Source organism: Amphibalanus amphitrite, unplaced genomic scaffold, assembly GCF_019059575.1.
Source record: "Amphibalanus amphitrite isolate SeventyFive unplaced genomic scaffold, NRLGWU_Aamphi_draft 000421F_arrow, whole genome shotgun sequence".
NCBI classification, from domain to species: domain Eukaryota; kingdom Metazoa; phylum Arthropoda; class Thecostraca; order Balanomorpha; family Balanidae; genus Amphibalanus; species Amphibalanus amphitrite.
In genome coordinates this window covers 296,657-324,016 of record NW_024881915.1, presented here as the reverse complement: position 1 = coordinate 324,016, position 27,360 = coordinate 296,657, and the positions used below count along the sequence as shown (strand labels likewise).

The following is a 27,360-nucleotide window of genomic DNA, read 5'->3' as shown; positions in this document are numbered from 1 at the left end:
GCCCCACCGCGCCGGGGCTGTTTGACAGGTCACCCGCACCGTGACCTCGCCAACCGCCCCCCCCCCCCCTCCCCGCCCACCTCCCCATCGGGCCCAGCTCGCTAGTGACCTCTCCTTGAATTTGACATGGACTCGACTAAGGCTCAACGCCATCTAGTTACGTCTGGAGATCCTAATAAGATCCACTGTACATATGTACCTGACGTGCGAGCTCAGAGTTTGGTGATTGGTGGCGAGCCGGTGATAGCACGCTGCTCGTCCCTCCACTCCACCTCTGATAGTCTCTCGGCCGCCGTGTCTGCTGCTGAACTATGCGCCGCCGCCTGCAGGCGCGCCCGGCGGGCGTCAGCGCTGCGTGCGGCGCGCCTGCCCGACAGTGACGGCTGTAAGCGCGCCGGCTATGTCCGTCCGGTTGTCTGGGCCCGCGTGGCGACGGCGGCCGACGGCCAAATCGGTCCTGCCGACCGTCCGACGGCGACCTCCGCAGCGGTCGCCACGTATACTGGTGGGGAGGAGCGAGTGGGAAACTTGACGGCGTGCCGTGGAGCACCATGACCTCTGCAGGCTGTCGCGGTCTGCCGGTACTGCAGGGTCAAGTCTGTACCTCATCCCCTCCAAGACTCTACCTGTCTTGGCTCAGAGCTGGAGCGCTAACTCCGCGCGACAGAGGACAGTCCGGCGCTGCTGCCGTCTGCCGAGGCGTGGCCAGGCCTGTAAATTGTCCCCAGGGCACGAAGTATTTCGGCCGGACAAGGCTGAGTACAGAGGAGGGCGGCCTGCGGTGCCAGCGCTGCACTGCTGTAAATACACCGGTGCTGCCGTCAGCGCTGCCGCGTTCCTGGCTGCGCCCCGCCCGCGGCCGGCTCCGGACCGGCCAGTGTAGGCTGGCCGGCCGCCTCAGTATCATGTTACGGGGTCGGCATGCCGCCACTCCCGCTGCCCCCACGCGTAACCCTGGAGTGTGTCAAATTATGGTTTTGACACGGCAGAGTCAGCTACAGCTTCAGACTGTCTGGTATAGGGCCACTGGTATTTCGATGGGTACAGGTCACCAGAGCTTCACTCCCATCCAACGATGCCGCGATCCATAAAGCAATCGCTGTCCAGTGTCCACTGAGCTCATTCATTATTGTCGAGAATGCTACCGATGACGCTTCAATATAGCCGTTTGCTCAAAACGCTCCCTCTCACCCGCTGCATCCATTTTTACAGACAGTCTCACCTTACCAACCCAGTTACTAAAATAGCCACCTCATCTCGATGACCCGGCTGCAATGCCCCCACCCCACTCAGCCCCGCTGCTGCAAACTCGACGCCCCCCTCTCCGAGACCTCCACCAACGCGAGACTTTTCCATCCCTGTACCCGACCTGGCCGTCCGAGCCCTCCTCTTAGAGCACCCGTAACCCTTCCCGGGGCCATATTACAGACAAGTCGAGCTGCCGTAAGTGCGAGCGCGCGCTGAAGGAGCTGGAGAACATTGACGACGAGGCCGACCAGCTGGGCATCGCGTTCGTCAAGATCAACGACGAGGCGCTGGCCGACGAGTACTCTCTGGACTCGCTGCCGACGCTCGTCTACTACCGGAACCGGATTCCCATCGTTTACGACGGTACGTGTCGGCTGGCGACTGGGGAGGGGGAGTGCGGGGATTGACGAGTCAGGGTGTTGAGTGAAGGGCTGTGGAAGAGCCATGGTGAATGATGAAGGGAATGGGTGGAGCAGACCCGGACTTGCAGCTTAGTTTTTGTCTCCGAACCGAGATGGACTTGAAACATTCTAGATATATATACACTGACGGGACATTCGATCCTCAAGCTGGCCTGATTTAGCCGCTCCTGAGAGGTGTTGTCTCTAACCTTCCATCACCCCGCTGTGCCCTCAGGCGACCTGACGAAGGAGGAGGACGTGCTGGACTGGCTGGTGCAGAACAAGTCCACCGGAGACGACGACGACGAGATCGAGGACGTCAGCGAGACCATGCTGGAGGCCATGATCGACTCGGTCGACTACCTGGCCGTCCTCTTCTGTGAGTGTTCAGTGGGGGAGGGGACGGTTTGTGAGGGGAACTGCAAGAGGAAAAGGTGGGCGTGGTTTTGATCTGGTTGTTTTATTTCTCTTTTGCGTAGTTTGAGGGACGTGTTTTATCTTTTTCTTTAGGATTATTACATTTCTTAGGCAATGTAAATTATAAAAGAGGAAAATAGCCTATAGCTCCAGGCCAGCTATGCTGAGCCGTCGACCTGGTTTGTTTTCCTGTTCCCTTCCATGAGCTTCTGAGCTTTGAAGCAGGATCATTGATGCGCGGCGTTTTGGTTTTAGCCATTGAAGTCAGTCATATTTTCGCCGATCCGAAGCCATTCATGCAAGCTCGGGCTACTCCACCCTGTCTGTGCCGCGGCCCACACCCCGTTGCGCACGGCACGTCGGAGTGGCGCCGGAACCCACCGACTTCCGGTTCGTCTCCGGGGGTGGCGCGGCGCCCGGTGAGAGGAGCCGGCGGCGCCGTGACAGCAGTCACATTCCGGCCGTGTCAGCCGCTATCGGCGTGGTGCCGGCGCGGCGGTGTCACCCCACCCGGCCACGGTGGCTCCAGTGGCGCGATGATCACGCCAGACGGCCGCACCTGATGAGAGACCGGCCTCTCCCATCGCCGGAGGTCGCCGAGGGGCGTATCGCCGCTGGGTGTGGTGGCCGCGCCCAGTTTCCGTCGCGGGGTGCGCCGCACCTCGGGCCACCAGGAGCTGTCGCGCGTCACGTGGGGTAGGTCAGTTCGAGACTCGAGACTCCCAGGGAGCAGCACAGGACAGGCTATTGTTCTCACGCAAACGATGCCACCGCGAAGTTGAGAGACGTCACAAGGCGTTGGCGTTCTAAGTTGGGCGCTCCGAGTCGAAACGGCCTGTCACCCTGACGGTTAGTAGGGCTCCGAACTTCCATAGCTGACGGCCGGTGGGACCGTCAGGAGCTGTCACCTGCTGGTGGTTGGTGGGACGCCACTGTCGGGCGGTGGGGTTGTCTGCCTGCCAGTCGACAGCTCGATTTCTGACAGATAATGGAGGTTCACTGTGGGGCCGTGGCTGTTTCTGTGAAGTGCCCACTGAGATAAGGTCAACGCCGAACTTTTCACGAGGTCATCTGATGGCTGTTTGGCACCGACACGCCCGCTGAAAACACTGATTTCCTCGGCGACACATTGAGAAATTCCTGTCTATCCTCGCTGACGTATCGTAATGATTTTGTATGAAAAATTGTCGCAAAATCATAAAAATTACTGTTTGTGTAAAGCGATTATTCTTAATGTGTATAGATACCTGTTAAAAGATTCTTGGTTATATCACCAAAAGTTATCCGATGCGTACTCCAGAAGAAGACGCATCTCTTTCAATCACCCCAGACGGTTACGATTCAGCTCACCACCACCTCTCACTAACCCCTCCCGACCGGTGCAGCTGACGGGCTTATGACGGCGGCACGATGACGGAGCTGTGATGACGGCCGCGTCTGTGTGTCTGGCCGGCCGTCTAGTGGCGGCGGCCGACGACGGATCGCCTGCTCTCTGTATACTCCCGGTCTCCACTGGGACCGGCGCCGGTATATTCTCGGCCAGGTGCGCCCGGGCGCCGGCTGCTTACAGTGAGAGCAGCGGGACGCTCTCGGAGCGAGCGCGGCGGTGTCACGCTCCTGGGGAGGTGTGTAAACACGGACCGCTGCCCCGCAAACGGCGAATGGGTGCCCGGCACGACGGGTGGTCGACTTCTCTCTGCTGAGGCGCGGTCATTTAGCAGTTTTTACAGTTGGCCAAATATTGACCGAATTAACTAGTCACTAGTCTACATATTTAGTTGCAATCAAATTGGGCAGTCGGCAGATACATCCGTGTTAGGACGTCATTGCATAAATAATTTGTGTGGTCCTTTTCAAGTGATTGGCTCTCCGGAAAACCGCTAGCGAAGGAGCCACGGAAGGTGAAGGGTCGGATACGGCCTTGCGTGTGGCAAACTAAGCACGATGAAGCTCACTAAAGCCCGTTTTCCCTCCCATTCGTTACCGGATTCATCATGTTGCTGCAATCTCTCCTCACTTATCAATCAGGAGGCATGTGAAATCCCTCTTCTTGGACTTCCATTGGTGACCCTAATCCCTTCCCCCGTCCTCGTCCATAGACCAGGAGGACGACGAGGACTCGGAGGCGGCGCTGGCCGAGCTGGAGAACATCGACGACGAGTGCGACGACCGCGGCATCCACTTCGTCAAGACAGATGACGAGGACGCGGCCAGGTCCTACGGCATCGAGGAGTTCCCCACGCTCGTCTACTTCGAGAAGGAGATCCCAAACATCTACGATGGTGAGACTATGCTTCTCTTGGGTATGAATGCTTTGAATCGTGCAAAGAAGCAGCTCGCGCAAAGAAGCAGCTCGCTTAGTTTTCTTTCGCGCAGTAATGCGTTAGGTTTAGCCCAATGAAATCATCGAGCTATTTGTGTTACATGATTGTTTACTTTGTATACAAATATGCATCTCCTTAGTTTATCTAGAGCGAACAAACACGCCTGCCTAGTTGTCTCTCATGTGTGATTATTTGATTAGACTATCAATGTCGTTAAACCCAGGTGGGAGGGTTGTATGTATAATGTAGGTATGATTACAATAGTCCCAATTTTAATCGATTGTTGACATCTTCGACTCCTCATGTGCGGTGATTATAACAGTCCCAATAATCGACGGTTGACATTCATGTGCGGCCGATAGCCTGGAGGGCTGGTTATGAGCGGGGCCTTTGTTTAGTTTGGATATGGGACCAAGGTTCGATTGATGGACCCCGTGAGGTGCCAGCGACGTAGGCATGCTGTTTAATTGTTTATATGTCTTGTAGTACGCATCTCTACAGCACAGTGACATCAGATGACCTGACTCGACTGTGACCTGTCAGAAGGTCTGGCTAAAATATGAAATCTCACGGAAAGCATCAGAACTATGACCTCTCTAGTGACCTGACCCCTGTCACGTGACCTCCCAGGTGACCTCACCGATGAGGACGAGGTACTAGCCTGGCTGATCCACCAGCTCGAGTCGGACGAGATCGAGGACGTGACGGACGAGATGCTGGACAAACTCATCAAGGAGGAGAGCCATGTGGCCGTCCTCTTCTGTGAGTAACGAGTTTACCTCTCTCATAGTGTATTAGCGCTGCGTTTAATCATATATCGAAAATACTTTGCAATGCCGCAGTTTTCGGCAAGAATACTACCACAATGCGGAAAGTAATTGCAATGAAATCGAGGACTGCTTATGGTTAGTTTTTTTAGTGCATTTGGTTGAACAACAGATATTTTGTACTAGAAATTATTTCCCTTCATCCTTTGCAATGTCTCTATACTGTTCCCGTTTCAGACGATGAGAACGACAAGAAGTCGCAGCGCGTGCTGGTCGAGCTGGAGAACATTGACGACGAGTGCGACAAGAACCGGATCGTCTTCGTCAAGATCGACAACGACGACGAGGCGAAGGAGTACGGCATCGAGGAGACGCCGACACTGGTCTACTTCGAGGACGGCGTGCCCAGCGTCTACGATGGTGCGTTCGCAGAACGCGGTCTTTTTTACCCACGACAGGTTATGTGTGTGATGGAAGGCATATGTGGGAGTAATAACAATGGAGACCACCTCAGGGCTCTGAAGACTTGCATCTTTACGTCTTTTTGCTATGCTTAACGTAATTTTTTGGGCATTTCAAAATAAATTTGCTCTCTAGAATATGAAGGTTTGGTGTTGGCGATACCGTGTGATGAAGTGCTAATGCACCATTCGTTTTTTTGCCGATTGCGTAGGTGACCTAGGACCGTGGTAGTGACTGCCAGCGCCGGATGACCAACAGGTGACCTGATGAAGGAGGAGGAGGTGCTGGCCTGGCTGCTGGACCAGGTCGAGAACGAGATGATCGAGGACGTCACCGACGAGATGCTCGACAAGCTGATTGACGGCACCGGACACCTGGCCGCTCTGTTCTGTACGTATCTCCGACAGACAGGGCTGGGCGGGGGCTGGATACCCAAACACAGTAGAAAGCTGCAGCTTTCAGGCAGAGAAAAACACACGGTCAGGCCACACCATCGCTTTGTCGCTTCATCTACACAAAGGACTTTATCGCATCGTGGCCTTATTTTTGGATTATTGTGGGACACCAATCAGCAGAGCCAAGAACACTTCAGGTGAATAATTGTCGTCGATCAATCCATTCTCAATGTGGCTGATCGGAGATAGGGTGCAGTGAATATCCCTAGAGAGGCTAACCCTATCTAAACGTAAGGAACTCGGGACTGGGTCAGGTCTACTCTTAAACACAGCCGGGTCTGGTTCGAGTCAGGTCGGACCACAAGTTCCGATGCGGCTCAGACTCTGCTGACCCCACCCAGTCGTCGGTTCACACACGCATACACGGCCTCTGCGTCACAGTTATACCGTCAGGTGTGCCGTCTCCCGGCCAGTCAGGCTCAGAGTTTGAGCCCGGTTCAGATCCCCTGCTGGCGGCCCGGGCTGGCCCAGTTCGCCGCCGACAACAAGCAAATCGACACGAACTTCGCTCAAAGTCCGATGTCCAAGTTTTTCTTCGTGGGACTACCCAGACGATAGTATTCGTTTCATTATTGTTAGGTTTGGTTGTGCTGTAAACACGGTAGTGGTATGAAAGCGTCAGCTGTGCCACAATTTATCTGGGTTTTACCGACCGGGCCAGGAAGTCAGGGCCGGTCGCCGGGGCTATTCATGCGTCATTCGCAGCTACTAAATCCACAGCTGACTACGGTTCTTGGAGGGATTCTGGTAGGCGGGAAGGATCGGTTCCGTCTGCGTCTGAACTCAGGCCGAGAGCCATGCTATAAAGAGTTGAATTGTGACATCTTTGTTTGATAGAGTTCATCGAAAGACATTTAGTTTGATGATCGTCGAAATGTGCAGCATTCATGGGGAGTAGAACTGTTATGAAAACCACGCATGTTTGGTAAAACAATCGAGTCACAATGTCATTTGCGCGCAGAGGGATTATGATTTGATGATGTTTCGAGGTTATAGTACTTGCATTCATTTCGAGTATGCATTACTGTGTTTTCTCAAAATAACTATGCTCGGACGTCATCTCATTGGTCTTTCACGAAGGAAACCCATTTTCCTAAATGCGGCTGTCAGGAATGCGTAAGTCACGGCGATAGAATGTCTCAGTTAAGAGCGTGTTAAGTATATGCCTGCATCAGTTGTGCTTGTTTTGAGCGGCATCTTCAAATGTAGTAGAAAGCTTGTGAGTTCACGATGTATATGATTGTCAAATGTAGTATCTCGTTTAAGCACGTTACTTTACGATAATGCATCGAAGAGCGGTGATCATCGTCCTATAAAACGTATGGGGTGAAATAAGAATGGAAATGTGACTCTTGTGCTCTCTTATTGGTTGGAGCTGAATGTAATTTTATGGCAGAGCACGGTAGTTTATTTGCCACTTATCTGTCTCTCTGAGTCTGTCCGGTCTGTCTGTCTGCCTGTTCGTCTGTCATCTTCACCCTTCCACCGGCCGCCCGTCCATCCGTCTGTCCCTCTCCCTGTCTGCCCGACTGGCGTTCTGTCTCCCCCAGTATCTGTGTGTCTGTCTGTGTGCGTCCTCGGTGGTCCGTTACGTCCGTCGTCTGTTTCCAGCGGAACACGATGATGTGACTGTACTGTTCTGTAAGTACCGCCGAGTCATTCCCAGCGCTGTCCCCGTAGGTCCGAATCGGGACATCTCGGTCCCTCCCCACTCCCACCCCCATTCCATCAGCACAGGACCAGACACACACGTGTGGAACAGCTTACAGCAGCGCTCCGTACCTCACCGTCCTTTTTAGTTCCCATGGGCACGGCGACAGTGCGCATGCGTCAATCTCAGTTTTAATGTCGAAAATCAGCTGCATTTTTATTCAGTAGTCGCTTGATTTTGCATGACAAGACATTCCTTCGAAGACCTTTTAGAGTATTTTGTTGAGAAGATCCGCATGTAAGTTGTTCTTAGGGTTTCGACGTTAAAATGAGTGTGTCTTTAGGCCTCTATCCGTGATTTTTCTTTCTTTATACACAAGTTTATCTTTATTTACCGGCTTTTACCCGATAGTCAGCTTAATAAAACAGGTGTGCGCAGTTGCAGTGCCACGTCGTTCTGACTCAAATATTTGTTTTCCCGATTCCGTAGGTCGACACAAGTAGTAAGCATGCATGAAATGTTTGAGAACATAGTTAAGTCGCCTTTATGCAGGAAGGTGGAAAAGTAATAATGATGGATAAAACAAGCCATTCACTCACAACGGAAAAAGCCATTCTGCGCATAATTGTCACCGCCTGGAAACGATTGAGCTATAAAAAAACACGAAATATTCAGTGAGGGGTTCATGACTCAGCATGTACTCGAGGTGCTCACTGGGAACCTTTGAGCAGTATCCGCTAAAGAGCTGCAGCTGATTGCATGTTACAAGGAGCTACGATTTGCTTTATTGGCACCGTTCCATTGCGCCGCCGAGTTCCACCATCCGTGCGACCCTCCCTGCCTGCCCCTCTCCGCGCACCCCTGCCCACACCAGCCCCCTCACCGTTCGCCCGTCCCCTAGATGACAAGGGCCAGAAGAAGTCGCAGAAGGTGCTGGTCGAGCTGGAGAACATCGACGACGAGTGTGACGAGCACGGCATCGTCTTCGTTAAGATCGACAACACGGAGGAGGCGATCGAATACGGCATCGAGCAGCTGCCGACACTGGTCTACTTCGAGAACGAGATCCCCAGCATCTATGACGGTGAGCACTGAGCTTAGCGGTGACCATAGCTGCTGAGCTCTGTCGATGATGCAATGTTTTGTCTCGGATGTTATGTCCGTCAGACGAGGCAATCGATGGGCCGAAGATGCCGAAGTTTTCTAATTTGTTTTGTTTCATCTGTATGTTCTATTGCTTCGTCGGGAGTAACAGTTTAGTCGGAATATGCAAGCAGGCCCGCCCTTGGTACCATAAACACTCCCAGATGGTAAACAATTGGGGCGATGGCCATCCATCAGAGGGGAAGACCTCTGGTGTCTGTTTTGTTTTTCTCGTATGTGTTTCGGTGACCCAAACTGCTCAACAGCTGGCACTAGTCTGCTCTTCTGACATTGATGACCTGACTTGCTCACCATCCATAGTGACCAAATATCCTGATAGATCCGCTATTATAACTCGATAAGTCTACCCTGGCGAATCCTGAGACCCGGTGACCTGACAGACTCCACCCCTGGACCTGACGAAACTGATGATGCACAGGTGACCTGATGAACGAGGAGGAGGTGCTGGCCTGGCTGGTGCGCCAGGTCTCCTCGGACGAGATCGAGGACGTGACGGACGAGATGCTGGACAAGATCATCGAGAGGAACCCCTACGTGGCGGCCGTATTCTGTGAGTACCCGCCGCCCGCTCCGCGTATACTGGTCTTGGAGGCGGGATGGAAACCGGGTCCCTAGTCTCCATTCTTTTAGCCGCTCTGTCGTTTGGTTAGGCCACGTCTTGTCATGGTGACTGAATGCGCTCGTATATCTACCGGTGTGGTCTCAGGTGTCTCCTTTCTCCCAGTCTAGTCACGCATAGTTAGCAGAAACGATGTGTGTTTCGCCATTCTTAGTAGACGACAACAGAACGATTGACTGATTTTTACACAGCATCATGACTCATATCCTTTCACGTTTGAGGTAGCAGAGAACATTTGGTTTCAGGTAGCTGCATGAAAACCTATTCAAGGTTACAAATGTGTACGTGAATGCAGTTGAACCAGCTTCCGGTAGCCTGCTAGTTCTTTGTGTCCACACTGTTGGTCACATACATACTCTAGAACCCTTGATTGCCAATTTGATCACTCGTAAATGGGTATCGTGGCGCCTTAGCGTCATGTTTAACAAATATGAATGCATATGATATGTATGTTTGTTTCTTAGTTGCAATATCAATGCATGGACAACGATTGTTAATCAAGCACTAGGGGAAATATTGTCTACAAGTATGCATTATTGGTGCTACTATATCTTGGATGCATGCCACATCTCATGAGATAACACTACACTACACGTACGTACACTGAAATGTGTTATTCTGCTAATGGTCCGGCGTCTAACCTTATCATCTGGCCTTCTGATTTTCAGGGGGTAAGTTAGTTTGTTCGTGAGTACTAGCTTTCGAGATTGCCCTCTCTTATCAAAAGAAGTATAATAGAGTTGCATGCATGGTTGTGTGAACTTTGTTTCCCGCTTTTCTGTTATAAAAAGAAAGAAAACTAAAGTGGCGTTTTGCGTCAACATATTGGTTATTTAGATATCAGGACCATTGCTGAGTGCAATATTTGTTTCGTAGTTAGATTTCACCTTCCGTTTGCGTCCTTTATTATTTATTAAAATAAGTTTGGAATACATTTTTGAATACCCGAAGGCAGCTACACTTTTTCCCCTTCCTCTTACTTATTTCCTTTCTTACCTTCCTTATGTTCTTTCATGACCGATATTTTAATGTATACTTTATAATTTTTCAGGATCGAATAAAAGTGCTTTGTATGGATTTTGTTTTCGATCTGCAACCATCTCAATTATGTGGGTCATCCATGAAGCACGATTGATATCGCTCCCTGTTTGCAGTGGTGGAACCCCAATTGTTATACCCAGTTTTTATTATAATAAACTGCATTTCTCTATCGTTCGTTGCAATTGTTGTGTACCGCTTCGGTCATATTTTTGGGACATTAATGTTGTCATATCTGCTGTTGAAACGCAGGGCTGTAGATAAAAAGAAAGTTATGTGTAAAAAGAAAAAAAACATTTTGAGAGTAGCACCTTTTCTTGTGTTACTGTATGCCTGGCCTATTCAAATACATTAGCCAGAGGGGTGTGGTAATAACTGGTGTAAGCAAGTTGACCACGGTCAAAAACGAATTACCAAGTCAACATTTTGGGATGGCCTCGTTCAAAAAACGGCTAAGAGCTTCGGTCTAGACAATTATTTTATCGTTGGCATACAGTAAAATACATACCAAACTCGGCCGGTGATAAATTTTCAAGACCTCAGTCCTTACTGATTTTTGAACTCGGCCTTCGGCCTCGTTCAAAAATTCAGTAAGGACCTCGGTCTTGAAAATTTATTTACACCGGCCTCGTTCAGTATTATATAACCCCGAACGTCTCAAATTACCAGCGGAATAAGATAGTGTGCTGATTAGTCGCCGCTGTTCTTCAGACGACAAGGATGACAAGCAGGACCTGAACACGCTGGTCGAGCTGGAGAACATCGACGACGAGTGCGACAAGCACGGCATCGTCTTCGTCAAGATCGACAACGACGAGGAAGCCAAGGAGTACGGCATCGAGGAGCTACCGACGCTGGTCTACTTCGAGAACCAGATCCCCAGCATCTATGAAGGTCAGTGGTGTGCAGTATGGGCATTTATCCGGTAAATGAAACACACTCGCTCATCTCGTTTTGATGACATGTCGAGCTGTTGCCGTCTGACCGATACTGGCCGCGCCCCCAGGTGATCTGAACGACGAAAACCAGGTGCTGGAGTGGCTGGTGGAGCAGAAGGAGTCTTCCACCATCGAGGAGGTCACCGATGAGATCCTCGACGACCTCGTCAAGGATCACGGCTACGTCGCTGTCTACTACAGTGAGTCGGCGACACGGCTAGCACGGGTGGGCGTGCGTGCTACCAAACACGGCTCATGTCCTGTCAGTCGCTTGCAAACATTCACATACCTAATATCCAGATCACGGACAACTCTAATAGGCAGTGAACATTGTATTCACCTTAAAACTGAAGATTTATACTATAATTCTAAGTCACGCTGAAGTAAAAGAATAATCGTGCAACTTATAAGTATATAAGTTCCGTAATAGGGTCAGTTAATTTTTTTATTTTTTATTTGTACCTCAAATACGGTGCCTAGTTTTATTTGAAATTCATCGTGATGGTCATGACGTATTCTGGTCACTTTCTGTATAAAGTAGCTAAAAAAGGTCGAATGATTGCTTTAATGTGAACATGCCGCTCCACTAGTCGAAGCCTATCCTTAACATTTGACTTTTTACATGGTTCTAACATTTGATTGTTAAATGTTTTTTTTTTTACCGACTCATCTGTGAATATCAAGGCACTGGTGCACATTTTTGTATTACGCTCGCACACTTGTATAATGCAATACATGGTCAGTAATACAAATACAAATGCAGTGTCTAACAACTTTGGATAACGCCATATTTTTACTTGATTTTCAGTCGGTAGGTTTTCCTGGAGGTCGTGAGTACGCGAGTGTTACAGTGTTCCCCGTATGAGCCGCTTCAAATGAGTTATTTCAGTTGGCATGCGCACCACTTTCTCAGTTAATGCTCTGCTCGATCACTATTTGCATAAATAAACGATTATGTTTGTAAAAATTAAACGGCTGTTTTTCGTTGCTTTCATTCTATCCCACGGTCATGAGGTTGTTTTATTTTAATCGATATCCATATGGTTTGTGCTATGATCTAATTCATTTATTAAATGATTTGTTACAGGTATGCTGCCTTCTATTCCTACTCTTGAGCTGAACCTTTATTTGCTTTTTACATAAGTGAATGACTATCGGCATTGTATGATTGTGCATAAATTGCTTGCTAAAAAATGTTTGGCTCTTAGCATAGACCCTCGACCCACACCCAGGTCATTCTATCTTCACTCTCTCTCTCTCTCTCTCTCTCTCTCTCTCTCTCTCTCTCTCTCTCTCTCTCTCTCTCTCTCTCTCTCTCTCTCTCTCTCTCTCTCTCTCTCTCTCTCTCTCTCTCTCTCTCTCTCTCTCTCTCTCTCTCTCTCTCTCTCTCTCTCTCTCTCTCTCTCTCTCTCTCTCTCTCTCTCTCTCTCTCTCTCTCTCTCTCTCTTTCTCTCTCTCTCTCTCTCTCTCTCTCTCTCTCTCTCTCTCTCTCTCTCTCTCTCTCTCTCTCTCTCTCTCTCTCTCCTCTCTCCTCTCCTCTCCTCTCCTCTCTCCTCTCTCCTCTCTCTCCCCTCTCTCCCCTCTCTCTCCTCTCTCCTCTCTCTCTCTCTCTCTCTCTCTCTCTCTCTCTCTCTCTCTCTCTCTCTCTCTCTCTCTCTCTCTCCGTTGCGGTCCACTACCATCACACCCCTCTCCCGCTCCCTCCCATCGCTCTCAGGCGGTCCATGCAAGAAGGGCGATCAGTGCAGCCGGCTGCTGGACGAGTTGGAGAACATTGACGACGAGACCGACGAGCACGGCATCATCTTCGTCACCACCGAGGACACAGGCTTCGCCAAGAGCTCGGCGGGCATCAAAAAGTTCCCCGCGCTCGTCTTGTACAAGAATGGTCACCCTCTGGCCTATCCGGGTAAGTGGATTGTTTGCAGATAGTGCAAAGGTTTGATTACGTGTGAATATCCGGAAATTGCTGTCAGCTTGAATTCAATGAACAAGTGTTACATTTTATTATCATTTTAAGGTTACTCGTTCAAGCACCAGCAGCACTTGAGACACGACGTTACGACGCAAAATGCAAATCCACCACCACATCTATCTAACCGTGTGTACACGCCTGGGTGGTATTTTCTGCAGGTAAGATCGCAGACGAGGAGGCCGTGCTGAAATGGCTGACCGACGACAAGACTCTGGAGCTGCCCGACCAGATCGAGGAAGTCAACGGACGCATGCTCAAGAAGTTCATCGACGACGACAGTGACGACGTTGTCGCCTTCTTCTGTGAGTGAAAGGGGAGGTAGTTGGTTCGTCATCTGCTATCGTGCGCTCTTGGATTCAACTTTTTCCTACGTGATCGATTTGATAGTTGACATTTGAATGTTTCCCTTGATCAAACTGATTCTGCAACCGAAATTTGTCATTGAAAGTTGCGTACATTTATTCACCATTATACTTTTCCAGTGATCTTAAGGATTCGATGTGAAATATCTCGTCTGAGACGGAGCCAGGCCAGGCCAATGTCGATTCGGCTATGTTATATCGCTCTCTTTCTCTCCTCAGACAAGAAGAAGGACAAGAACGCGGACGCGATCCTGGCAGAGCTGGAGCACATTGACGACGACACGGAGAGGGCCGGCATCACGTTCGTCAAGTGCTCCGACTCGCTGGCCGCCAAGCAGTACCAGGTCACCCGGCCGGCCATCGTCTTCTTCCACAACGACAAGCCGGTCTTCTACAAAGGTAAACAAACATGCGTAAGGATCGGGTTGCGTGAATTAAAAATCGCTTTCGGAAGGATTCCATGTTTTCCTTTCGTAAGTTATCTGAAGTAAAATATTCATTAACGCAAAATCTGTGTTCGTTCTTGTTTTTCGATATTATATTGAATCTAAACTCTCAATAACTATCATCATTTTTGGCTTTAGTTTCGGGTTTTATCTCGTTTCGCTGCCGGTCTAATGCTCCTATTTTGTCGTTTTCAGGCGACCTGAAGGACGAGGACAAGCTGCTGGAGTGGCTGATGGAGATGAAGGACACGGTCGCCGATGACGTCATCGAGGAGGTCAAGGGCGCCCAGCTGCAGAAGATGGTCGACGAGCTCGACTACCTGGTCGTCTTCTTCTGTACGAAAGCCCAGATAATTTTCTTATTGTGACATATATTTATGCATAATATTTGTGCGACGTTTGAATATTCTAGTCGAACGTTCCTAAGCCATTCATGTAACAGAATGTCCTGTATGCTCCTCTGTTTATATCATAACGTTGCGGCTGTTCGGCAGATGACGACAAGTGTAAGAACTGTGACGCGATTCTGGCCGAGCTGGAGAACATTGACGACGAGGCCGACGACGCTGGCATCCACTTCGTCAAGACCATGGACACGGCGTTCGCCAAGAGCCTGGGCATCCACACGTTCCCCACGGTGGTCTACTTTGAGGACTCGGTCCCGATCGTCTACAACGGTGAGGGAGGCCGGTCTGATGACCCGGCCCGGGGTCGGGTGGGGGTCAAAGGGCAAGCTGTAGTCGGTAGAGGAGGGACTAGGTTAGCGTATTGTAGGGGCTTTAAAAACTGACCGGTACCGGATATGGGATACCGGAGTAATGTCGTCAGTGATTGGTTTGTTAGGATGGTATAATGTGCATGGCGTTGAGCTGATGGCAAGTTAGCTGTTAAATGGGGAGGGTTTCGTTACTGGGTTCTGCCATCTAAGAATCTGTCATTGCGTTCTTAGGTCAGGCCAGATTTTAACTGTCACTTATTGCTTGGATATTCCCATTTGATAGGCATGCGGGTGTTCATTATGTGCCTGCTAGTTCCACCTAAAAGAAGGCAGGGATAGTTTTAGGATAGGCTTCACGGCTCTATGCTTCATCAATGCTGCTGCGCATAGCAGCAGCCAGCAACATGCTCGTTTCTGACGCAAACCACACGACACAACGCCTTGTTGGTCTGTGTCATTTACCATGTGTGTGCCTTTGTGACGTCTTTAGTATCCGACCACCGGTAACTGATGATGTTTTAGTCGCAACTTGCTGTTTTTTTGTCTAGCTAGTTTACCGTTTATTTTTTAGACACACTGTAACCCAGCGTGTTTTCGTTCCTGACCCCTGAGCGAACTCTGTTTTCGCACGCCCATCTCTGACCCAATGCCATCCCGAACATTCTAGGTGACCTAAAGAAAGAAGAAGCCGTGCTACAGTGGGTTTTGACCCAAAAAAGTAAGCACCTCTCTTCACTCTTTCTCCGCTATTCGACTCGCTATCCGGCGCGTATAACTGCGAAAATTCGGCGCGAACCAGAGAACATTAACGTCGAGATAAATTGTGGGAAAGCACTGCCGATGCTCACTCTGGCCCGCTGGTGGCTCAATCCTCGGTTGTAACTCGCCTCGGGCTGTGTCGTTTTCGGCATTTGGCTGCTTCACTAGGCCTCAAGGACTCGCTGGAGTCTTGTGGTGGCACGAGCTGCTGGTCTCAGTCTCGCCGTTGGTGTGGCCGCGCCCGGCCCGGCGCCGGAGACCGCTGACCGGGCGGTGTGTGTGCCTGCAGGCGACTCCGACACCACAGCCACAGCGCCCTTCTCGAAGGAGCAGTGTTTCTCGATGAAGGTGGACGGCGGCAACGCGTACCAATGCTGCCCGCCGCCGGACAGACGGCAAGGCAAGCAGGGGTCAGGCCGACCGAACAGTGTTAGTGCTCCGCCGACTCCGGGCCGCGTGCATGCCTTCTGTGCCGTGGTCTGCTGGGCTCTGCTGCGCCGCCTCTGAGCGCCGCCCGCCGCCGCCGCCGCCGCCGCCCTCGTGCGTACATGGTGTGCAGTGTCGTCTGGCGGCCGGCCGCGCCGCACCGGGCTGGCTCAGCGCCAGCGCGCGCGCACGGCGGCGGCGGCGGCCGGCGTCTCCCCAGTCAGCCCGCCGCTCACTCCGCTCACCCTCGCTCTCTGTCGTTGTGCTCTATCTTCTCTTGGAACTCACACACTCACTTCTCTTCTTCGTTCTGTCTATTACTCTCTTCCCTGCTATTTTTTCCCGTGCACTTTTGTATCGCTTTGGCCTGTTGTGGGTGTAGGTGTGTGCCTCGAGCGCAGTGAGGAGCCAGGGCGCGGCAGTGCTTTCCTGCATGCGGTCAGACGAGGTCTTTCTGTTCTATCTCTCGTTGTGGCGTGGTTGTCGCCATGGGAACGAGGGCGGCCACCTTTGGATTGGTCTTTGGAAGCGCAGACGGGTCGCCGCTGGTCTGAGCGACCAGCGTCTGGTACAAGGCAAACTAATCGGCGCGCTCGACTCTCGGTGCGCACTTTTGGTCCAGTTGGTGGCTGGGATATTTTTGGACCGGGTGCGCAGATTTTCTAGGCAAATTTTCGAGACCTGGCCAGTATAGGCTGGGTGCTCTAGCTACAGTCTTTGAGGATGGCCTAACACCTTGTCCGCGTCTCTTCTCATCGTTGTCCGTCGTATTCGTTTGTTCTAACACACTTCTGCTGCGATACTCATTTGTTTCAATAGCCAGTGAGTCCCGTTACCTCAGCTGATATTCGTTTGCGTGACGTGTTCTATTTCCTTGGTATCCCCTGCAGAATATATCATGTCGAGGTCTAGTCACTCTAGATGGCTAAATATGAATCCTTTTCCTCCCAAGACCAGGTGGATGCAGTGCCCCCTCTTTATTCTATTTCAGGTTTGAATGCAGTATTTTATTCTTCAAACTTATTTTCATAGCACGTTTTACCCCAGCCCTTTCCCACATTGTTACCCTTCTTTATTTCATACCCTCTCTTGCTGTGACTTTTCTTTTTTTACCCTTGTACACATTAAAGCGAGGATCATTGTAAAAGAAATGAATTACTTGAAACATAGCACAATAAATTTTACCCTAATGTAAGAAAATAATGAGTATATCATTCTGCTGCTTTAAATAATTGTCATTTAAAGACAACTTTTGCCATTTAGACTAATATGTTTCGAGTGAACATCTGCTGTTGTGGTGACTATATTAAGGCAGCTTTCGAGGCCATGGATCCGACTATGTCTGCGCGGCTCGCCTGTGTCTGCCCGAGTCGCACGGCACTGTTGTGCGACTTCCCCACGGCTATCAGTGGGAGCTGACGCGCGCCGCCGACTCCCGTGGGAGGGCCCAGCTGGTCACGTGCCACCCTGCACGTGTCCCTCCCCCCTCCCCCGACACCCCTGATAAGTCCCCCCGCTGCTCCGGTAGGCGAACTCACGGACGAAAATTCGGTCCTAGACTGGGCCATCAAAGTGAAAGATGACGACTCCATTGAAGAGATTGATCGCCCTACCCTCTTGTCCCTGATCGACAGCGAGGACTATTTAGCCGTCTATTTTTGTGAGTTGATCACCTCACCTACTTGAAGTGTATGTTGAGTGTGAACCTGGTCGGCTCTTCAATTGCAAGCTAAAATGATATATTTCTGTTGCAATCTTGAAGTGATTTTTTGTTGTTCCGTATCTTCTCAGAACTCCATTTGGGATGTTCTTTTATTTCATTATTTGCAGTGTTCATGGAGCAAAATACAGTAGAACTGATATTGTATTCTCACTTTATTGCAGACGTAGATAACTCTGAGAGTTCCAGTGTGCTCAAATACATGGAAATGATTGATGACGAGGCAGCCGAGTACGGAATCCGGTTCGTGAAAATCAACGACAAACTGATGGCCAAGAAGTACGGCTTCCGCGACCCGCCCGGCCTGGCCTACTTCAGGAAGGGAAAGCACATCAAGTTTGACGGTAGGCGCTGCGCCCTGCAGCCCGCTCGGCGCTCATGTGACACTGACGCCGGTGTATGGGCATCTGCTTCCGTGTGGCTGCGTGGGATCGGGCATGTGCAGCCTTATCGCCTATCATTATCATTTGTTGACGTTATTTCATAATATCCGTTTTTCAACACATTTCGTGAGAATTCAACAAACGGAGCCTTTGTCTGACTTCATTCGGTTACATTGGCATTGAATTTAGTGTTTAACTTAGTGACATCATATTGGTAAAAGCAACACGACGTTAATCTGGACGTACGTTTCACATTCCTTGTTGCATAGTTAGGTACTGATAAAATTGTCGCACAGTTCTCGCGTCAAGAGGTGAAATTGGCAACGAAGTATTCTACATAACTTCTTGCCAGGAATAAATGTGTGCGCTTGTCCGCGAAACATAGGCTCTCACCGTTATGTGGTACGTTCTCTTCTTAAACGTTGTACAACTGGGTTTTGTAAACCACACTCGCACCCCGCCACACTTCGCAGGTGATCTTTACGACGAGGAGGAAATTCTCGACTGGCTAACGAACCCCGATAATATGGAGCTCACCGACGCGATCGAGAAGATCAACCGCAAGATGTTCGCCCGCCTGGTGGAGCGAACCGACCACTATTTCGCCGTGTTCTTCTGTAAGGCCCGAGGGCAGGGATGGACTGTGCGCAACCGCAACTCAAAGTTACTCCTATATTACGCCTAATGGTGCTTTTTGTAACCTATCAGGATTTCTGCTCAACGGTTGTTAATATGTGCCTACCAGTCCATTTTCATTTTCTATATTATAATGGAGTAGTAAAATCGGAATTAAATTGAATGGTAAACGAACCATTATAATAGTTTCGCACTGCAAAGTTTGATAATGAAGTGAAACAGCCAAAGCTGTGGTGCGTTTCTCCTGCTGAAGTATCCTGTGTAATTCACTGTGCTGCGTCAGGCCCCTCCCGTACGTGACGATTACGCATCCCCATTGTTTCACCCGTCAGACACTGAGAAGAACTGTAAGCAGTGTGAGAAGGTGCTGCAGGAGCTGGAGCACATTGACGACGAGGCGGGCGCGGCCGGCATCGACTTCGTCAAGATCGACGACATGGAGCTGGCGCGGCAATACGGCGTGTTCGCGCTGCCTGCCGTGGTGCTCTTCCGCGGCGACGAGGCCGATCCAGTCATCTACGCCGGTAAATATAGTGCCTAGCTTCGACTGCTCGGCTTATCTTTGGGATTTACTGAACCATTCGACTACACTGGTTAATTTGTTAAAATTTACAGTCTCATACCCCCAGCCTCGCAAAATTTTCGCCGTACGTCTTAGAAAGAGAATCATTCCACATTAGCTGCTAACGATAATATGGCTGTAATGAGTGTTGACCGATTTTAACGAAAACTCGTGGATGTTTTTGAACTGAAACAGTCGTGGCTAAGCTTGGAGCCGGTCGTTTTCTGATGTTTAACCTCTCTTGTCTCCTCTGTGTCCACAGGTGACCTGAAGAACGAGGAGCGGATCCTGGAGTGGCTGCTGGTCGAGAAGAACCCCGGCTCGGAGGTGATCGAAGAACTGTCCGGCCAGGAACTGCAGAAACAGATCGACATCTCGGACGCCATCGCCGTCTACTTCTGTGAGTTGTTGGGAAAAAATGAGCAGGGAAGATTGACTGAGAGCGTAACGAAAAGTGTGCAACGACGTTTGATCACTCTAAGAACTAATTGTAAATGGCTTATGTCATAAAATAAAACAACGGAACATCACGAAACAGATCCACCCACTAATGCTCAATTTTGCTCGCCCTCGATTCTGCGCTACTTCCAACACCAAGGTGGGACAGTACAGGACAAAGTACTTACATGTTTGTATGTGTATATATGTGACCGATACTGATTTTGTGCGGCCTTTGTGTGTCGATCGTTCATGCTCGCAACTTCATGTTTCCCCGTGCGACGCTAGCTGCCTGCTAGTACGTTTGACTATGGGTGTTCAAGCTTTCAGTCCATTGTCTAGCTTACAGTGCATGCGCCTTTTAGGGAACGCTTCAGTCTGCGACGGCTGTGACATGCAGCAGCTGGACAAATATCTAGCGGCTCTGTACAAATCCCCCGCTCCTGCCAAACTCGGCCGTAAGGCGGCGCCGGCCGCCGGGCCAGATGATGACCAAGACGATGACGATGATGAAGAAACTCCGGACTGTGAGCCGGTAGACGATGATGGAGAGCCAGCTGAAGCGGCCGCTGAAGAGGCTGACGGTAGATGAGCACGCCTCACCCGAGTCTGACCCAGCCTCAGTTGCACCTGATGCCGCCCACTCAGTTGACTTTGCGTTGCCTTTCCTGGGCGGTACCGCGTGAATTGCAGTGTAATCCTGCGCGTGGTTCGATTCGGTTGACCTGTCGTTATTTCAGGTATTTCAGGTGTTTGCCTGGCGTAGCTGCTTATTCGCCCCTCATCCCTGTATGCTACGAAGTTTTTTTCGCCATACCAATACTCTCTTTTCTGCTCTATTTTCAGTCCATTTTACATTCTCATTTGCATATTTTTCGCTGATTATTTTTGCTACCGATATACACACCTCTTGCAACACCCACTTTATTTTATGAATTGCTTTACATCTCCCTACTTCTTCAGAAATGATTTGAGCTCATGCACTTTCTTTTGGTATATTTTTCTGTAAATTGTTGAAGACTTCAGTACACTGATACACACAACCATTATATTTCATTTTACAATCGATCGATCTCTCTCAAAAAAAGTGTTTTGTGTATATCTGAGACGTTTTCATGTCACTATGTGTGCCTTTATGTAACCCCAGTCTTTGCGCCTGTTCCTCGAGACCCCCCCCCCCCCCCCTCACCAGACCAGCCCCCACTGCTCCGGCCGTACTCCGCTGTACATACCTACACCTCACTGACGGTCCGTTCCCCGCAGACAACGACTCGTGCGCCGACTGCGCCATCATTCTGCAGGAGCTGGAGAACATTGATGACGACACCGACCGGCACGGCATCAAGTTCGTCAAAACACAGGTGAGTGGTCATAGTCTGCAGAAATGGACCGAACGAATGACGTTCTTTAGCTTTATGGCGCTTTAGCCTTTTGTCGTGGTGGGTGCTGCTCCTGGGTTTCCGGTTAGAAAGCATCCGATCATATACCTAATTAAATATTCAAATGCGTTGATAGGTATCTTCCCCTGTTCTGTGGATGTTTATGGCTAAACTCTCGACTGTGTGCCTTTCCAGGATATGGAGATGGCCAACTCGTTCGGCGTGACAGAGTTCCCCGCACTTATCTACTTCGAGAAACAAACGCCTAGCGTCTTCGAAGGTAAGCTGAAGCCTGCCTCTACAGTTCTATGCTATTAAAGATCCATATAGAAATGTGACATCCATTAAAGCCTTCCAAGTTGAGCTGGCTTCAACGGATTTAATTCTTATGCGGTTCTACCTAGGCACCGCCTACCACATTACATGACTCTCGCCTCACCGTGACCCCACCCCGACCGAGGTCTGTCCCGTCTTTAACCTCTCCGACCCTGTCCGACAGGCGACCTCCGAGCCGAGGAGGACGTGCTCCAGTGGCTGGTCCTGCAGAAGACCGAGGACAGGATCGAGACCGTGAACCGGGGCGTGCTGGAGCAGATGTTGGAGGACACCCAGTACCTCGCCGTCTTCTTCTGTAAGTACTGTAAAGTCAGGTAGATAGTTTGCGCTTTGATTCGATGGTGTTCACTGCCAAGAATCGATATTCTACCCTTCTACCCGTATATTTACATAGTTTGTTACGTTTCCACTTTCTTTACTGCTCCTCAGACAAGCCGAACTGCAAGGCGTGCGACGTGGCGCTGTCTGAGCTGGAGACGATTGACGACGAGTGCGACCTCTACGGCATCCACATGGTCAAGATCCAGGACCCGCAGCTGGCCAAGCGCTACGGCATCAAGACTCTGCCGGCGCTAGTCTATTTCCGGAACGGAAACCCGCTCATCTACGAGGGTGAGCCGCCGGGGCTAGCATGATGAACTCGGAACACACGTGTCTTGAAGGGTCATTCAATGCCGTCGCGGTGAAGTATTTGCATTTTATTAAGGAACAATGATTTACTGAAGTTCAATCATAGTGTAGAGTGTAATGTATGAGACGTCATATTCATTACTCAAGGGATGTACGTGATGTTTTGTACGTCTTGATGTCTTTTGTGCTAATGTACTAATGTTTTACGCTCTTTTTTGTGATAACTTGATATTTTTCGTCAATGAACGTTTAATAATGTTTTATGACTCAATTAAAATTGATCTCTTTCTGTTCGTTTTTAGTGAATAGCTTTACTGTTTTGTTTTTCTTTGTAATGTTCTGTTCTCCTCATGTCCGCTTCTTTCCTTTCGTGCGTCCACTTCTTTCCTGTGTCGTCCTGTTTCATCAGCACTGGGCGCCGCCGTGATCTCGTTCTACTTTTGGTTGTATCGTCGACATACAGTTGCTGTACGTTGTTGGCTCGTCTTTCCAGCTGCCATTTCGTCGTCGATTCTCGGCTCTCAGCTTAAACAGAAAGGATGCTGTTGGACCATCGATTTCATCAACAGAGTTATGACTTCAGTCGTCTGTCGCTGCCGGCTACTTTTTTTCGCAGGCTGCAATTATAGCTTGTTTACCGAATGGAAAAGTGTTTTGCTGGTCTCCATTTTTATTTCCATTGAGGCTCCTTAGCTGACATGCAGAATGACGCATTATGTTTGGGGCCCTTTCGCCTTAATATGCTCGAGTAAAGCTTCTGACATTTTTGCGGAGACAATAATTGCATTATTCGATGTGTGGTTTTCATAAAACGTGTCGCAATTTTGAATAAACTAGTTTTGTAACAGGTGGCCTTCTTACCGCATTCTGATGCCTTCCTTCCTCTTTACTGCGGTTACCTGGCTTAGCTGTTTCAACACTATTTTGTTCTCTCACTGCGTCTTTCGGAGGGCATCCTTACTCTTAGAGATCGCACCAGCCTTGGAGTCCGTTCCAGCTGCTGCAGAGGGATTTGAAGACTTCTTTTCCCTTCACCATATTGGTGGGAAGCTGCACCATCTTTCTAGGATGTCGGCTGCTGCCTGCTGGTCTGGTCGGCATCGGCTTCCTCATGCAAATGCCAAGACATTAGGAACATACATGCGCTATGCTTGCCGTCCCAAAGCAAGTTTCGCTTGCGTTTTGGTCTTTTAAATCGCACATAACTCTGCCTGTTTATTTCTTTTTACACTTACTTTCGATTAATTCAACCTCCTCGGTTTGCTTTGGTTTGTTGCATGCGTTAACCACTCAGTTGAGATTTGCATTCGCTTGTTTTGTTTGCATTTTTTGGTATTGCATCATAAGCATGCTGGCATAAGTGACGATTTTAAGTTATGCTCGAAATAAGAACATGATTCACGTCTGTGCTGTTAGGCGAAATTTAAAGTATGATGTTTGGTGCTGTTCGCCTCTTGATGTTATTGCCACGTAGAGCTTTCTTTCGGCTGAGCTTGGGCTGAGTGAACTACTTTCATATTATTCAGTTCGATAAGGTGATAGTTAAGTGTTGCTGGGTACCATTAGATGCTTCAAATCTAAGATAGGAATAAAGTATTAGGTTTTATTGATAAAGTTTTGTCGCATAATCATGTGGCGTGGATACTCGCTATGATATGTTTCACTTTTATTTCAAACTCTTGTTGATGATTAATAAGCTTATCCCGTATGTCTTACATAGTCGGAAATATAAGCCCATATACCTAGGTAAAGGTTAATATATCAGCGACGGTACGCATTTAAAGTTATTCTTTGGCGACGTATTCATTTTAATTATTGTAATTTTGAGATTAACTAATGCAACAGTTGACACTAATTTGCATTCGCATACGAGCTTTCCAGCATACCTTTTATTACAGATACATAATGTTCATTTGAATATCGCTGTAAATAAACAGTATCGCTGTAATAGTATCGCATAAATATCGCTGTAAATAGTATCAGTTTTGCTTTGAAACGTTTCCTTAAATAATTTTGAAGAGAACATCATATCGGCTGCATTGCTTGCTCGTTTAGAATAGTGTATGCTACGCACATTCGCCAATGTAAATCTTTTATGATGCTTGCTCAGACATCAACATGCACACACACATTTTTAATTCATTGCATTGTTGATGATTCTTTTATTATCCATGCATTTGTGTCCGAAAACTTCGCACGGACATAGCGAGAAGACACTACGAATGTCACACCAGCTAAATTCCGATCGCCATATGCTGCAGATTATACAGGGTGCTGCAGGTACTACCGGCGGCTGGTGCCGGGTTGTCCCGGACGGGTCGGTGAGCTCGTGCCTGTGGTGACCGCTGGCGCCGCCCGGCCCGCAGGCGACCTCCGCTCGGCCGACCAGCTGATGGAGTGGCTCTTTGACGAGGACAGCCGAGAGCTGTTCGGAGAGATTGAGACCGTTAACCGGGCCATGCTCGAGCGTCTGATGGAGGTGTCGCCGTTTCTGTGCGCGCTGTTTTGTGAGTGCGCCGCGGCCGTGGCGCGTCGGTGTCGTGCTGTGGTGGCGTCCTCTGCTGGTGACTGGTGACCCTGGCGACCCGCTGCACCGGCCGGACCGCGAACGGGGCCGGTCGGCGCACACCTCCGGACCCACCGTGCGCCGCTCCCGCCCTCTCACCCTACGGCGTGCTCTCTCTGTGCTCTCTATCCGCACCTTAGCCGGTCTAACACCCGCTCCGACCTGACCTGACCTGACCTGAACTCTGGACCTCACCAGTCGAGCTCAGCCGGACCCGAGTCTGCGGCGCTCTCCACTAGGTGGCAGTGAAGTCGGACTTGACATAGACTACTGCCCTTTCGTCTGAGACGAATTTACTCATCTGTGACTAAACATTGGCCTAGTTATCGACAGGCCTGCCACCTAGTGTGTGTGGGCCGCACTTCCCTTCTCCCCCGGTGAACGTCAACTGGTCCATGAAAGGCACTGTCAGTCACCGGGCTCGCACGGATATTTACTAAATAATATCGATATTCGATACACTTTCTAACCACTTTCTCATTACATCTGTCCGTCAAACCACAGTCCACCGTTCCGTGCTTCTATCCTCAGGATACTGAAATCCTTCTCCACGCCGCAACCCTCCTCCGGGCTGGACAGGCAACTTTATCTCATGCGGGCTGCTCCCTTGGAGCGGCACCGCTGCTCCTGAGGGAGTGCACCACGTAGCCGGGTGCAGTGAGTGCCTTGGGGCTGGGTGGCCTGTCCTCTGGACGGGCTTAGCCCCGGCGACTCACTAGGGTGCCTGCCCAGACCAATGTCTCCCCCTATATCCTATCATCCTCCCGGCTCTGAAATGGTCTCATTGGACCGAAAGGGCCTAACCCAACAAAACAAACAAAAAACCACAGACCATTCTGCACGAGTTCGGTGTCTGTTCAGTGCCATCCAGCGGACGGCGGCGGTCCCGGGTGGGTGGTCCGGCGGGGCCGCGGCTGGTTCCCTTGCCCTCCCCTGTGGGGAGACCGCGCTCGGTCGGACTCTGTGTGCATGTGGCCGCTGCCGGCGACCGGCAGGAGACCCTCGGAACGCCGCCGGTGTGCTCGAGTGGCTGCTGGATGACGAGAACCGAGAGCTGGTCGGCGAGATCGAGGAGATCAACGCGCGCATGCTGGAGCGCCTGCTGGACGAGTCGCCGTTCGTGGCCGTCTTCTTCTGTGAGTGGTCTCCGGGGGACTGGGGAGTAGGAGGAGGCGCGGGCGGCGAGTGGTGCAGGCGGGTGGATAGGGGAGGGCAGGGATAGAGGTGTGCGCATTGCCGGCTGTTTTTATGTGATGCATGTAGTTTATAAGTTTCTGGCTAATTTTCCCGGGGATGGCTATTTCGTCTGAATTGTCGACGTCAGCGTTGGAACCTTTGGTAATTTTTGATAGCGTATAATTTCCTTGTATTGGACTACCATTCCTAGGCTCCCGAATAGGCGGGCATGTTTTGCTAGCAAAACGTCACCATTACGTCACCAAAAGTGAGCTTAGTGCCTACTTACTATGTAGTATGCATAGTTGTTTCTTGTACGGGGATCTATATCAATTTGTGGGGCTGACTACTTCATGTAGCGTGCTTCTCGTATGTCATTGGGCTTTTCGTGCGGCTACGGGGAATAGCAAATAGCGGATTTCGGTTGCTTAGCAGAAAGCCAAATAGTTACGACTCGGGCTGCATTACAATCACTACCGCAGTTAGGCGCGAACGAATCCGATATTAGCCTCAAGCCTGTTTGCCATCGCTTTGGCAGGCCATATAGTGTAAGCTCGATTGATGCATATGTAGGTATGTGTGCTGTATAGTGTATGAAGGGCGCCAGTGAACTTTTAGATAGCAGCTTATGGATAGCGGATTATTTGCTGCTAGGATCCAGCGTTATATGCTTATACAACGCTACATTTGTGCATTGCAGCCGGCGGAAAGGACCTCTGTAAGTTGACCGCACTGACCCACGTGACCCACAGACACACCCTGTAGGTCTGTGCCTGTGGCCCGACCTCTCCGCCACTAAGCGCTTCAGTACAACGCCTGGGCACAGTCACTGTTAGATGCTTGTCTTTGTGTTTGCCACTGCCCTGCTTTTACTGTTACTCTGATCGTTCGCGAGTCAGTCAGTGGGAATGGCTTAGTTCGGAGGAATTAACGTACCGTCTCTGTGTTATATGTCGGGCGCTGTCCGCTCACCCTCCCTCTCCCGTCCATTTGGTACTCGGTAGTTTTGTTTAGTTAGTGACGGATGGTCCAAGTACGGTACTACTATCTACTAATGAGATCAACGCATTCGCATGACGTTGAGTTTAGGTATATCTTAGTTTCCGACATGTATATTTGTAGACTGAAGTAACTTATCAAAATCATGCGCTTATCAGGCGCCTCTCGCCAGTGTCCTCACTAGCGGTTTATAACTGTGTTTATTGTTTATTGTGAATACCCACTTAATTATTTCATGGTAAACCATTTCGTACTCGAGTTAGCTTGGTGAATGATGATTTAGTTTCCATTCCAGTCTAATCTAACGTAAAATATCATCTCACCTACCTAAGCTCCCATTCATTCGTGATTTTTTTTTTGCGCAT

General features: G+C 49.9%; 1 protein-coding gene across 22 annotated transcripts in view; it reads left to right on the top strand.

Moving 5' to 3' along the window:
- LOC122391084 overlaps nucleotides 1-27,360 on the top strand; it is a 46,936-nt gene that overhangs the window by 16,475 nt on the left and 3,101 nt on the right. For 2 of the 22 annotated variants that reach the window (XM_043384661.1, XM_043384655.1), the window contains 32 exons: nucleotides 1,429-1,611; nucleotides 1,885-2,028; nucleotides 4,166-4,348; nucleotides 5,021-5,152; nucleotides 5,395-5,577; nucleotides 5,878-6,009; nucleotides 7,686-7,715; nucleotides 8,627-8,809; nucleotides 9,308-9,439; nucleotides 10,177-10,179; nucleotides 11,258-11,440; nucleotides 11,553-11,684; nucleotides 12,293-12,295; nucleotides 13,202-13,393; nucleotides 13,618-13,761; nucleotides 14,041-14,220; nucleotides 14,463-14,603; nucleotides 14,762-14,944; nucleotides 15,653-15,703; nucleotides 16,034-16,144; nucleotides 17,699-17,830; nucleotides 18,055-18,234; nucleotides 18,747-18,890; nucleotides 19,242-19,433; nucleotides 19,734-19,871; nucleotides 20,275-20,493; nucleotides 21,173-21,270; nucleotides 21,484-21,568; nucleotides 21,788-21,919; nucleotides 22,054-22,236; nucleotides 25,816-25,956; nucleotides 26,697-26,714. In XM_043384661.1, the coding sequence (XP_043240596.1) occupies nucleotides 1,429-1,611; nucleotides 1,885-2,028; nucleotides 4,166-4,348; nucleotides 5,021-5,152; nucleotides 5,395-5,577; nucleotides 5,878-6,009; nucleotides 7,686-7,715; nucleotides 8,627-8,809; nucleotides 9,308-9,439; nucleotides 10,177-10,179; nucleotides 11,258-11,440; nucleotides 11,553-11,684; nucleotides 12,293-12,295; nucleotides 13,202-13,393; nucleotides 13,618-13,761; nucleotides 14,041-14,220; nucleotides 14,463-14,603; nucleotides 14,762-14,944; nucleotides 15,653-15,703; nucleotides 16,034-16,144; nucleotides 17,699-17,830; nucleotides 18,055-18,234; nucleotides 18,747-18,890; nucleotides 19,242-19,433; nucleotides 19,734-19,871; nucleotides 20,275-20,493; nucleotides 21,173-21,270; nucleotides 21,484-21,568; nucleotides 21,788-21,919; nucleotides 22,054-22,236; nucleotides 25,816-25,956; nucleotides 26,697-26,714 (4,287 nt within the window). Of the gene's footprint in view, nucleotides 1-1,428; nucleotides 1,612-1,884; nucleotides 2,029-4,165; nucleotides 4,349-5,020; nucleotides 5,153-5,394; nucleotides 5,578-5,877; nucleotides 6,010-7,685; nucleotides 7,716-8,626; nucleotides 8,810-9,307; nucleotides 9,440-10,176; nucleotides 10,180-11,257; nucleotides 11,441-11,552; nucleotides 11,685-12,292; nucleotides 12,296-13,201; nucleotides 13,394-13,617; nucleotides 13,762-14,040; nucleotides 14,221-14,462; nucleotides 14,604-14,761; nucleotides 14,945-15,652; nucleotides 15,704-16,033; nucleotides 16,145-17,698; nucleotides 17,831-18,054; nucleotides 18,235-18,746; nucleotides 18,891-19,241; nucleotides 19,434-19,733; nucleotides 19,872-20,274; nucleotides 20,494-21,172; nucleotides 21,271-21,483; nucleotides 21,569-21,787; nucleotides 21,920-22,053; nucleotides 22,237-24,620; nucleotides 24,762-25,815; nucleotides 25,957-26,696; nucleotides 26,715-27,360 lie in introns of all 22 variants that reach the window. The other 20 variants (XM_043384663.1, XM_043384660.1, XM_043384664.1 and 17 more) reach the window with 18 other exon arrangements.